Raw genomic sequence first — 14,021 nt, 5'->3', positions numbered from 1 at the left:
AATGGATTGAATTAACTTTGTTTTAAGGTTTAAAGAATTAGGTTTAATTTAAATGTTTAATTAGTAGTACATTTATCATGACAATCACGAGAGAGAAAAAGGAGGAGATCGGACGGTTGAGATGAAATTACTTAGGGAATGAGCATCCAAAATGTTGGGATACCACAACAAAAGCGCACCAACTAAACCAACTTCATTAATAATATTTAAATAAATAAATTTAAATTAAAAAATAAAAAATTGTAAAATTGGATCCCACTCTTAAAAATGTTTTTTTTAAGTAGTGGGACCCACAAAAAGGAAAAAACAAAGGATGTGGCAAAATCAAAATGAAAGACAAGGACAGCGTTTGTTTTTTCTTATAAAAAAAATAATTAAAAAAACCGCCGAATCTTTTGTCAAACCAAAAATCCATTCTCATTATTCCTATTCCTAATCCCTATACTATACACATCAATTTCAACATACTTTTTTTCTTTTCTTAGATAATTTCAAGCATTACTTTATATTTACATTTCATAAATATTTATATTATCATACAGAAAGTTAAATATCCACCCACCAAATTATATATATATATTTTTTAACACCCATACAAAATATAAAAATCAATACAACGCCCCAAAATCAATGGAAACTGACCCACCATTCCTTTCGGTGGGCCCCACGCCCACATATTCTAAACTTTTCATTTTTCAACCTTGCCTTTCTTTTACTTTCCTTTATTCAAAAAAATAAACAATATTATTTATGAAATATAGTAAAATAGGAAATTTATTTATAAATATAATAAAATTTTATAATCTATAATAATATAAATCTATCGGTATCTATCATGGATATTTATTTAGATTTATTGTCACTATTATTGATAGTAAGTAAAATTTTATTATAATTAAAAATATCTTTAATAATTTTACAATTTAAAATAATTATCATTAATTTTAGTTTTTTTTAAATATTTGTTTAGATTTTTCTTTTAAATGAAATTTAGCATGACATGTATACATGATATTATTTACCACCTATTGTATAAAAAGATGAAATTTGTTGTTGAGATTTAATTTCTTGCCAAAAAATATTGTTAAGCAATTATTTACATTATAAATTTATACACATTAAACTGATGTTATGTATACTTTCTGATTTTCACATATTAGCTATTTATTCATTATTTATTTTATTTTAACAAGAAAATTCTCCAATTGTATTTTGGAGAACTAAGTTGTAACTTCTATAAAACCTATAGCCATAATTGAAATTTATCTGAAAGTTTAGGAGTATTTTATATAATTTTATATATATTTTAAAAAAATTTAGAACTCTATAAAAGTAGACACCTTAATATTAAACACATACAATAGGTCTTAGTTCACTTTGACTCGTGTTAAACAATCTTAAATGAATAAATTTAGATGTTTGGTTGTGGTTTATATGCAAGGGTATTTTTGTAATTATGGAGCTTTTGAAGGGTTGATATGTGTCACACTCAGTTACATAGACATAAGACATTAAGACAGCCAAAATTGTCGCTCCCATTTGCCGTACCAACTTTCCAGGGTGTTCTTCTACTTTTTCTTTTTTCCTGCCTTTTTACTTCCTAGTTTTTTTTCTTGTAATTTTAAACTTAAACTTTTATTCCTAAAAAAGTTAAATTTTATCGAGCTTAGTAAAATAATAGTTATAGTTTTCATTTAAGAAAAGACACAATGTCAATATCTTTTCAAAATTCACAAACAACTAATAAAAATTACTAACAGTTTGAAACTAGTAGTAGACTAAATTTGAACATTATTACATGCAAGCGTACAACAAATCTCTAACTACACAGATAAAAATGATATGTTAAATCTAAAATTAAATTTGTAAATAAATTTAGACCGAGATTCAAAATTTGATTTGACACGCAATCTCACCATTTCCTTGCATCCTATTTGACTTGAACATGTCACCTTACTTGTCTGAAACAACTTGTAGAGTAAAGATTGACCAAATATATCAACACAAGTCCTTTTAATATACTTGTTCTTACTCACCTTTTCCTACCAAGATTATATGATTGCTAAAGTCAAATATGTTTAGCTTTGGAATTCCTATATAATTGAGCTATCGATAAGAAATGTCCATTCTTTTTTTGAAATAATAGGCGCTAAAAATTTTTTATTGATGAAGAGAATATGATATAGAGTTACAACACTTAGGCGCATGATTGAAGATATATGAAGAGAAATTTACAAGCGATGAGTGAGTATTATCAATCCACACACTAACATCATTTTTTAAACTGTGTTTGTGATTGACGAACCTAATTGCCACTGAATAATTTGATTCAATGATGAGATCTTTAAATCTAAACTTGAGTGCCATTGGAAGGCTGTGGGCAAGAGCTGCTAATTCGGCATGAGAAGGTTTTTAGAGAGGACTCAATGATTGACCAAAAGCAGAAATGTCCACTTGTTAATATAAGTCGAAACTATCAATTTTATAAAGTCTTCCTTACAACACTTGTATATCAATAGAGTTCCTTTCATTTAGATGTAGTTTCTTTTTTTTTTTTTTCATGTATCCTCCTCTATTCAAATGCCACAATTAAATTCTAAAGGTATTTCTAAACCTAAATTAAGTTTATTCTATTTTGTTTTCAAAAGTATTTTATATTTAGGTTCATATTAAAAAAGTTAACTTTGATTCTTTCCTATTAATATGTTGTCAATTATGTAAGGTACATAGATATGCACCTTATAAGTATGCTATGTGGATATATAGTAATGTCACATAGGATATTACATTGGAAAATAGAATGATAGCATAATAGGCATTAGAATTATTATTATTATTTTTTAAAAAGTTTAGTTATTAGGAAAAAGATTTCAAAAGTTCAAAGACTAGATTTAAATATTTAGGTTTTATGTAGTCTTGTGAAATTTAAAAAGATCACCAAATATTTATCATTGCCACCATTAATTAAAAGTTGAATGACATTTGTTTAAAAAAAAAATCAACCAACCATTAATTAGATAAAAAGCATATGTGTTTACAAGCATAGGAATGACACTGTAATTAGTTTATTCAACACTTTGTCTCATAATGTACAAATAGTTGTAGCACAATAATGATTACAAGTCACCCAAAAGTAAATTCATTTGTTTTTTTTTTTTTAAATATTCTATAAAACAATTGAAGAAACAAGTGTAATGAGAGAGAGAGAAAGCAACATTGCTTTTAGAAATAGCAACAAAGAATGGCGAGATAATATTTAGAAAAGAAAAAAAAAAAAAAGGAATGATTTGAAATAATTTTGATGTGTGATGGGCACTATTTTAGAATGTTGATGTGCTAATAATAGTTAGCATTATGTGGCAGCATGAGAGACATTTCTAAACTATATAGTTGGAGGGAAAGTGTTTCTTTTTTTTTTTTTTTTTTTTTTTTGGAAGATATTATTATGTCATTTGGATTTGTATAATTTTGTTGCTAAAATTATTTAGTGCTTCTTGACAATGAAATCACCAGAGCTCTCCACTTTGGGTATTTGGACAAATTCAATCCTCTTTGATTTTACTAAATTATTATTATTATTGCAATTTAAATTTGCACGACCATACGTCACGTTTTTATATTAAAAAAACCCTTTTGCAAGTACTGTCGAGAAGTTGTGAGATTTAATTAGATATTAATTAGAGTTGGCACGTTAAGCTTAAAGTATTTCTAATTGAAACGAGTTGAAACCAAGGGCATGAACTTCTTTTATAATCTTGGAGTCTATCATCATTCTTCAATTGAATCGATGTGGGAGGTCTCCAAAGACATCTAATTTTGTAAACTATTTGGGTCTGTCTTCTTGAGCTACTTTAAACTAACCCCCAATATATGTTGTGGATTAGATGGCAAAAAGCTTAGTAAGAGTAAAGCTTCACTGGATTACTTAGTAAGAGTAACATGTGGGGTAGGGACATTTTCCTCACAGTCTTCAGGAGAAAAGTTGGCAACGATATGAGAATTATTATGGACAAATATCCCTGGATTATGAAGGAAGGTCCCATGTTCCATTTGTCTTTAAAGCTGATTGGAAAGACATGAAGGTGATGGATCTCATGGGTGCTAATGGCGAACGAATGGAAGATATCATCATACACATTTTCTCTACCCTCAGATGCAGACGATCTTCTCAAGCTTGGACTGAAAACGTCTTTTTTCTTCCAAAAGTGCTTATCATTTTGTTGAAGGAATGATGAAGTTTCATAATGGAACTCGGATCATCCCAATTTTACAATTTTCACGAAATCATAAATTTATAGAACAATTATGCATAAATTATTTTTATGACATGCTAAAATATTAAGCAACAGTAAATAAACTTGTTTATCTTTATTAATCACAAAAAGACCTTTATATACGCAAGTACAACAAGCAACAATAATAACCAATTAACAATATTTGTAACAAAATGCTAACTAACCCATATATCTAATATTCCCCCTCAAGATGGTAGAGTGATGTCAAGAACGCCCATCTTGGACATTAATGGAGAAAACGAAGATGTTGGTAAGAATTTAGTAAACATATCAGCAAGCTGCAAGTGAGTTCGGATTGGAAGAAGTTTGACAGTTCCACGAATGATGTGATCTTGGATAAAATGACAATCAATTTCAATGTGCTTTGTCCTTTCATGAAAAACTGGATTTTCGACAATATAGACAGCAGTTACATTATCACAGTATATTAAGGAAGGGTGAACAATAGGTACAAAAAGTTCGTGGAGAAGTTGAGTAATCCATAATAACTCACTTGTAGTAGCTGCTAATGCTCGGTAGAGGACCGGGAGACAGTAGACTACTTTTTGGCCTTCCAACTGATGATGGATTCTCCTAAGAATATGCAAAAACCAGATATGGAATTCCTTAAATCAGGACAATAGCCCCAATCAACATCAGAATATGGCTTCAACTGAAATAAATGGACAGACCACAACAAAATTCCTTGTCCGGGAGAAGCCTTCAAACATCTCAACAAAGTTATGATAGCATCAAGATGAGGTTGCCGTGGTTGAGCAATGAATTGACTGAGCTTGTGAACAACAAATGCTATGTCGGGACGAGATATGATCAAATATAATAGTCGCCCAATGAGCCTTTGATACATTGTTGCATCAGTGAGAAGAGTACCAACTTCAGCAGTCAACCTCAAGTGAAGATCAAGAGGCATAGGAGCCGACTTACAAGCCAATAAACCATGATCTTCCAAAAGCTGTAAAGTATAATTTCGTTGGGACAGAAGAATGCCTTGCAATGACCTTGCAATTTTAAGTCCCAAAAATTACCGAAGGGAACCCAGGTATTTTAGCTTGAAGGCCTTGTGAAGGTGATCTTTTAACTCATGTAGCATAGGTAAGGAAGCACCAGTGATGACTATGTCATCGACATAAACGAGCAAGGCAATGAAAGACTCCTTAGAACCTCGAGTAAACAGAGAGTAATCTGATTTTGGCTGAGAAAAACCCAAACAAATGAGGGCTTTTGAGAATTTGTCAAACCATTGTATTGATGCTTGTTTGAGTCCTCCCCTTGTTTGTGGACAACATTGTGCTTGTAACCCAAGGGTAAATCCATGTATACTTCCTCAATTAGATCACCATGTAAGAAAGCATTATTAACATCTAGTTGAAGTAGGGACCAACCTTTTGAGACTGCAAAAGTAAGGAGGACTTTGACAGTAAATAGCTTAGCAACAGGGGAAAACGTCTCAATGTAATAAAGGCCCTCTTGCTGTGTGTATCCCTTGGCTACCAAGCATGCCTTATAGTGGTCAATGTTTCCATATGCACGATACTTGATTTTGTATATCCATTTGCAGCCAATAGAATGTTGTCCTCGAGGTAAGGGTACAACATACCAAGTCTTGTTGGTCTCCATCGCTAAGAGTTCATCTTGCATAGCTTGGCGCCAATGCTCATGAGGGACAACCTGATGATAAAATAGTTGTTCATATGTGGCTGAGACATTGAGTGCAAATAGTTTGCAAGTAGGGTGCAATCTGTCATAGGACAAAGCAACTTGTAAGGGAAATTTAGTATGTGTCTGCTGAGGTTGTTTTTGCAATAGGAAGGTTGCAATGGTAGTCCCGGAGATATGAAGGCGGTTTAATAGTCCTTGTAGAGCGACGAGGATGATGAGACTGATGGGCACTACCAATATGGGGAGGACTAGGCAGAATGGTAGCCGCGACATCAGTAGGTTCATAAGGAAGTTCAACAGAAGCAGGTGCTTCATGTGAAGTGACAGTGTGCAGCTCATTGGGAGCAGGTGGCAAAATATCCTCTGGAGGGTTAAGACTAGCAGATGGTGAAGGCGTTGCACAACTAGATAGATCTCCTGAAAAAGCAAGCGGCAGTGGTAGTACTAAATCAGGAAAAGGGTCAAGTACCTCATCTTGAGAGCTGATTTGATGAAAAGGGAATATGTCTTCATGAAATACAACATCTCTTGAAATAAAGATCTGCTTCTTCTCAATGTCATATAGACAATAGCCTTTGACACCAGTGAGATATCCCAAAAAATCAGAGACAATGGCCCGAGGTTGATGCAAAGCAAAGACAACCAAAAGTACGTAGTGAATGGTAATCAACATGTTCATCGTTCAATCGATAAAAAGGAGTTTTCCAAGATAGAATATGAGATGGAGTTCATTTGATAAAATAAGAGGCAGTTAATATGCATTCTCCCCAAAACATGATAGGCAACCTAGATTGAAACAAGAGAGACCGTGCTACATTTAACAAATGTTGGTGTTTTCTTTCCACTACTGAATTCTGTTGAGGTCGTTCTGAAGGAAATTTGATTCGAGATTTCTATGAGCAACGAAAGAACGATTATTCCAAATCACAATCATGAATGAATAATACATTTACAGTCGACTTCAAACAAGCAGTTATACCATTCATACAGAAATTACATCATGAAAAACTCAAATGCACAAAGGGAAAAACTGTACGAACAATTGCAGATGCGTCTCTATGCTTCTTTGTGCACGACCGCTCGAACAACAGCAACCTAGAACGCTCGATCTACACAACCGCAACACTGCAGCACGAACACCGTGCTCGTCCTCAGCGATCGCCTCGGTCACGAACTCCTCAGCAATAGCACGAACGGCCTCCAAAAAACCTCGACGGTGTCGAATTGAGTCCGACACCACCAACAAGGCTACCTTGGTATTCTCGGTGTGAGAATCCAAAGGGTGGGCTCTGTTTGGACTTGGTATGAGGCAGACGAAGGAGGAAACACCGATCGTGTACACGACTGGGCAAGTGGGAGATGGCGGAGACCTATCGTATATGTCGATGCTCAATCGTTTAGATAAAGCTATACGATCATCTAGCAAAAACTATGTGATCGTTTAGCTCACCGCTTAGCTTGGTTTGTCGCTTACAGACACTACACGATCGTCTAGCAAAACTATGCGATCGTTTGGTAGATACTGTACGATCGTTTAGCTTGCCACTGCACGATCGTTTAGCTCGCCCTAGCTGTCATTTAGTACATCCGTATTTACGTGACGACTACGTGAGTTTCTTTTGCGTGAGAGAGAAATCTAAAAAAACTTTTTAAGAAAACTTTTCAGCGTTTGTAAATCATCTCTTTTCAAAATAGGAAAACCACTTTCCTTGTAAACTCACGGTTACCATGAATCCAATAACTACCCACTCAATTGGTTATTTAAAGAAAAAGAACTAATTATCCAATAATTAATATTATTATAAATATAAATGATAACCAACTTATCGTACTATATTTATAACCTATAGTTTTAATATTTCATCTCATGAAACATATAAACCATAGTTCTTTTTCTATTCCATGGTACTTAATGTAAATCTCATTTACATCAATCCTCCACTAGATTTATCTCATATATCAAACCAATTATATCATATATAATCAAAATACCTCTTGTCAATTTGAACATTTCAAATCAACACCAAGAACTGGTCCTTAACTGAATCCATTGAGCTACCAAGGGGACCTTATGAACCTGTAGTTCGAAGCTCTAACGGTACGTGAATAACTGACTAAACTCTTTAGTCATGGGATCCACCATCCGTTAACTGCCAGACACTCCACTAAAGACCGACAACTGAACTCTTCTTACCATAAATATATTATGTGTCCATCTTAACCAATCAACAGTGCGACAACCCTTCACAGATCGCTCGTAAGTACAATTGGGCCAATAATCGTTATGCCCCTGTAGTTACATCTGTCTCCTTAAGGATCATGATCCCTCTAATGAACATACATCATAGTCCTACTATGACTGAGTCTTCTCTTCCAAAGAGAAGTTGTGGCCACTATGTTTAAGCCTCGGAATCAGCCCTTAAGAGAGCAATCTCTTTACTTATCCTTGCTTCGGGAAATGAGTGAATTCCATCTACTGGATTGAGTTCCCAGCTCCCAGATCAGACAAGTCCCCAAAAAGGTAGGCATTTTGAGTTGGCAATCTGGCCACTCTCACCCATACTAATCAAAGGACCGCCCTCAAAGACAGAAGTTCCCAAAACACTCAGGATTGATGTCGTGTCACCTATGGTCATTTAGGTGAGATGTAAATCTCTAGTATCAACGACATTATATACAAAGTCTAATCATCTCGTGGTCCAGGTCTTATACAAACTCTTTGTATAGGACACCCTCGCTCGTACGTCTCCACATGAATGGTCAGGATCAACCATCTGTAGTAGTTTACAACACTTACAAACCTCTACAAAGCGGGCCATATCCGTAGGGTCACCAAGATCAGATATCCCACCTTAATCCTTATGCTATAGACCTATTTAGGTTATCACTTAAGGCATGATCCACTTGTATATCACATATACATGCTTAAGTTCACATAAGATAACTACGGAGTTTTGTTTATTGGATATGAGTAAATGCCAGAATTAAATAACACTTATTTTATTCATTAAACAATGTGTATCTTTATAAAACAATGAGACTCCAGGAGAATTAGGACACTAATCCCAACATGTTCAATAGAAGAAAATTGGTGGAGTACTTCTTTAGAAGCAAAAAAAATCAGTAAAAGCCAGTTCTGGTGCATTATCAGACCGATAAACTTTGATAAAACGACCATATTGAGTCTCAACCAGTTGAAAGAAATGAGCTACTATATTAATAGCTTCAGACTTGTTTCTCATCAGAAAAACCCAAGTATATCGAGACTAATCATCAATTATTGTTAAGAAATAATGATATCCATCATGAGTAGGTTCATTATAAGGGCCCCAAACATCACAATGTATAACATCAAACGCATGAGCAACAAGTCTATTATGGCTTTAAAGGAAAGATTAAGCATTTATTACAAGTACTATCCAAGTCAACATGTAAAATATCTTTTAGGAAACTAAGATGCTTGTGGGATGGGTGTCCAAGACGATTATGCCAAGTAAATGCAGAAAATGTAGTAGTGAAAGAACAAACAAGCTCTGTAAGTAGAGGAGAATGCGAGAAAGAATGTAAAGACCTATCAACTGAAGCTTGTAATAGATATAGTCCATGCCATTTGTTAACCTTGCCAATCAACTTCAAAGAGTACTTGTCCTGAATTAGACAAGAATCACTGGAAAAAGTGACCATTACTAGCAGATGAGAAGTTAAAGAGCTTATGGAAATCAAGTTGAAATAGAAAGCTGGTATATATAATACATTCTGTAGCATGATATCTGTAGTGACTTGGATATCCCCAACAAACTCAATAAAAAGCTAAGACTGATTTGGTAAGGAAACAGTTGTTGGTTTAATTGGTCTTAAAGAAGTGAATAAGGCTTTATTATAACAAATGTGAGTTGATGCACCAGAATCAAGTATCCACTGATTAGAAGATATACCAGGGAGGGAGCAAATACCTACGACATGGCCATTAGAATTGATTGATTCTACTGCAGTGGTGGGTGATTTGGATAAAGACATGGCAATGCCAGGGGATGAAGAAAAGGCTTTCTGATCAATTTCTTGTAGTACCAAGGAAAAGGCACGATTGATAGAGGGTTCTGGTTCCATCAACAACAACTGAGATCTAATAGAAGCAGAGGAGTCATTTAATCCCATGAGAAACGCCATAACATACTCCGTCTGAAAGTATGTCTGTAGGTTCTTGACGCTACCGCAAGTATATTTTCCACAGGAGCAGGAAGGGCGGTAGGATATCAGTTCATTCCACAACATCTTTAACTTTGTATAGTATGCGGTGACGGAATCTTGATTCTGAATGAGGTTGGAAATTTCGTGACGAAGTTGAAAAACTCTTGGCCGATTCTTACACTGGTACCGTTCTTGAGGATCAACCCAAATTTCTTGCACGGAGTTAGAGAAATTGATGCTCGTAGAGATCTCTTTGGAAAGAGAATTAAGAATCCACGCAGTTACGACACCATTGCATATGATCCAAGAGCTAAGTAACTCACCAGAAGGATGAGGGATTTCAACATTGATGAAGCCGAGTTTATTCTTGACAGTGAGCTCGATCTTCATCGCCTGACTCCATGAGTTGTAGTTTGATTCCGTGAGAAGATTGGAAATGAACACAAGACTGGTACTATCTAGGGGATGAAGAAAATAAGGGTTCTGATATTGTTCAAGAATAGAGGGAGGGGAAGCTCGAGCATTCTCCATGGAATTGGAGTTTTCGAAGGATGTCGGGTCGTCATTCCTGGTCATGGAGAAAGAAAGTTGGAGGGAAAATGAATGGTCGAAAAAAAATTGGAGGGAAAATGAATGGTCGAAAAAAAATTGGAGGGAATTTTATTAATGCTCTGATACCATATTAAGCAGCAGTAAATAAACTTCCTTATCTTTATTAATCACAAAAGGCCGTTATATAGGCAAGTACAACAAGCAACAATAATAACCAATTAACAATATTTAAAACAAAATACTAACTAACCCATATATCTAATATAAAAGGAAGGAAAAAAGTAGGGAAAAATTGAAACTTACCCTTGAAGCCAGAAGGTCTTCATGTAATTCCTTCTCTCCGGTTAGAAACACTTCGATCTCCAAAAACACAAAAAAACCAAATAGCCACCACCAAGAGGTCAATCTCTGTATACTCTTGAGAGGGTCTTTTTTCTAGAGAAAAACGTTGGGAGTGAAAATCACAGAGACCTTCTCTGTAGGCTTCTGTGAAGAAGATGATCACTTTCATCGAAACTTCCTGCCATTTTCACATTCTATCAAGAGACAAAAATATGGGGAAGGTACTCCCTCCTTTATTAATTTAAAAAAATTAATTTAATTATTTAAAAAATATATAATTATATAATAACTGTTTTATCTCACACACACATATTCCTCTCACACACACACATTATACTATATGTTATATCAAATATAACACATAACCTATAGTTTTATTTCTTTCAATAATACATGGTATTTAGTATAAATCATATTTATACTAAATTTATTTGTATAAATCTCATCCACAAAATTAATATTTGAATCACATTCAAATATTTATTTCCTCTCAAAATAATATATCAAATACATTATATTAATTAAATCACACAGAATTAATTTAATTAATTATATCATATATAATTAATTCCCTAAATTAATTTGAATAATTCAAATTAATCCAAATTAATTCTCAATTATCCCTGTTGAGGTATAAAGAGGACCTTATGGACCTGTAGATTGAAGCTCCAATGACTCTTTAATTAAATTATCCAACATTCATTAATTGTTGGTCACTCCACTAAAGATCAGAAGCTGCACTCTTCGCACTACAGATATACTTCGGTGTCCATTGGATATAACCAGACAATAATATGATGACCTTTCACAAATTACTCGTAAGTACAGTTGAGCCAAAATTACCATTTTGCCCCTGTAGTTACATCTAACTCCTTAAGTATCATTGATCCCTCAAATGAACAGTAAGTCATAGTTCAATTATGACCAAATCTCTCTTCGGCCAAAAGAGGGTGTGACAACATTGTTCAAGCCCCCAAAATTAGCCCTTAAGAGAGCAATTTATCTACTTCCTCGACATTAGGGAAGGAGTGAGTTCCATCTCGTGTAGCTGTATTCCCAGTTCCCCAATCAGACAAATCCCCGTTCCCCAATCAGACAAATGCCCAACATGATAGGCATATTGAGTCGGCGATCTGTCCACTCTCTCTCATGTAAATCAAAAGACTTTTTTCATAGGCAGAAGTTTACAACTCAATCAAGATTCAGGTCATGTTACCTATGGTCATTATAATGAAATGTAAGTCTCTACTATTAACGGCGTTATATAATAAAATTAATCATTTCGTGTTTTGGTCTTATACAAACTATTTGTATAGGATACCCCGCTCACATGTCTCTACATGAATGATCAGGATCAGATCATTTGTAGCACTTTACAACAGCTGTAACATCTACAAAGTGGGTCGTATCCATAGTGTCACTAAGATAAGGTACCTACGCTTATCCATCTATTACAGACCGTTTAGGTTATTATTTAAACATGATCCACTTGTATGTCTCTACATACATGTTTAAATTGCATAAAATAACATAGAATTTTTGTTTATTGAATTGAGTATATGCTCATAAAATAATAATAATTTTATTAATAACAATTTGTTTATACAAAGTTTACAAACTACGAATTTAGGACACCAATCCCATCCCATCCCAACACTTGTTATGAATCTTGCCCATCAGGGGTTGGCATCCCTCTAACCAATTAGAAAATTCCCCTGTTGAGGTACTTATGGGATAGTAAGGTAGTTCATAGAGCGCAGATTTTCACTTGAAAAATCATTAGAACGTGATACCAACCCAGAAGAACAGATCCTAAAAGTATTTATACTAGAACGTCATATGGTATTGCAAGTTTTCTTCCTCTGTGTGGAATTTTTTTCTTCCCTTCCTTATTGAAGTTTATGGTCGAGAAGTTGAATTTGGAAAAAGGGGGCATAAGAGTTGTTATCAGGTGGCAACTTTGGACTTATCGTAATTGCCTTTATAAATATAGATATAGAGAAATTTTCAAGTTTCATCTTTTGAAGTTGAGAAAGTGTCACAGAAAGACTTGAAATCAAAAAGAACATCGCAACAGGCAGTTGAACCGTTGTCGACATCTTTCTGTTGTATGTTGTAATCACTAGAGCTTCATTGTTGACTATAGCGCCTGCATATATAAAGGAAAACGAATGTGAGATTAATGTAAGAGAGAATAAGAAAATGAGAGTGCAAGACATTCGTTTTGTAATACTTTGAAGAAGTAATAAAAGAGAACCTCCCGACTTGCAAAGTGGACGCATGCCTTTGGCTGAACCACTTAAACTTTTGTATCTTTTCTTTCTAGCTCTACGATTGTTTAGCATTTACTAAAGTATTATTTACACGATCGTGTAGTTTTTATTGCATCGTGTACTCGATTGTTTAGCTCCGCGTTCAATCGACTATACAATCGTTTAGCTATTCAGTTGTCATCTACACGATTGTCTAGCTCTAGACAACTGTCGTCTACACGATGGTCTAGCACTTCATCCAATCGCTTACAAACTATCGTTTAGTTCTTGGTGGTTCGTCTACTTGATTGAGCTGCCATTTGGTAAACAACTGATGAATTCAGAGCCTCAACATACTACCTCCCCTGACTTTTGAATTGTTATTGACCGTTATATCCGAGTGATTTGTGATTGTGACATGAAGATCATAGTCATCTTGGATAGTTCAAGACAGTTCCAAGATTTGAATTCTTGTATACTTCAATTCAGAATAATCAATCTTAAAGATCAAGAATGGCAACTACCATATATGAAATTAAGAAGTTCGATGGTTAGACGGACTTTGAACTATGGAAAGAGAAGATTAAAGCAATCTTAGGACAACAGAAGGCTCTCTTGGCCATTATGGACCCTGCAAAGTACCCTAAAACTCTCTCAAGGCTGACAAAGAGACAATTGAGATAAACGTATATGGAACCATTGTCTTAAATGTCACAGACAGTGTTTTGAGGTA

At 34.4% G+C, this 14,021-nt stretch overlaps 1 protein-coding gene across 1 annotated transcript; it reads right to left on the bottom strand.

Moving 5' to 3' along the window:
* Nucleotides 1-9,764: 9,764 nt before the first annotated feature.
* Nucleotides 9,765-10,718, bottom strand: LOC120067569 (uncharacterized). Its single transcript, XM_039019115.1, has one exon. The coding sequence runs from the start codon at nt 10,716-10,718 to the stop codon at nt 9,765-9,767; it is 954 nt and encodes a 317-aa protein (XP_038875043.1).
* Nucleotides 10,719-14,021: the final 3,303 nt, after the last annotated feature.

The sequence above is a fragment of the Benincasa hispida genome, chromosome 12, assembly GCF_027475165.1.
Source record: "Benincasa hispida cultivar pf3 chromosome 12, pf3_genome.v1.1, whole genome shotgun sequence".
Lineage (NCBI taxonomy): Eukaryota > Viridiplantae > Streptophyta > Magnoliopsida > Cucurbitales > Cucurbitaceae > Benincasa > Benincasa hispida.
This window is presented reverse-complemented; position numbering and strand designations above follow the sequence as displayed.

What these genes read in the sequence shown, in the direction of transcription:
- LOC120067569 (XM_039019115.1), bottom strand. Translation starts at nt 10,718, where the DNA reads ATGACCAGGAATGACGACCCGACATCCTTCGAAAACTCCAATTCCATG.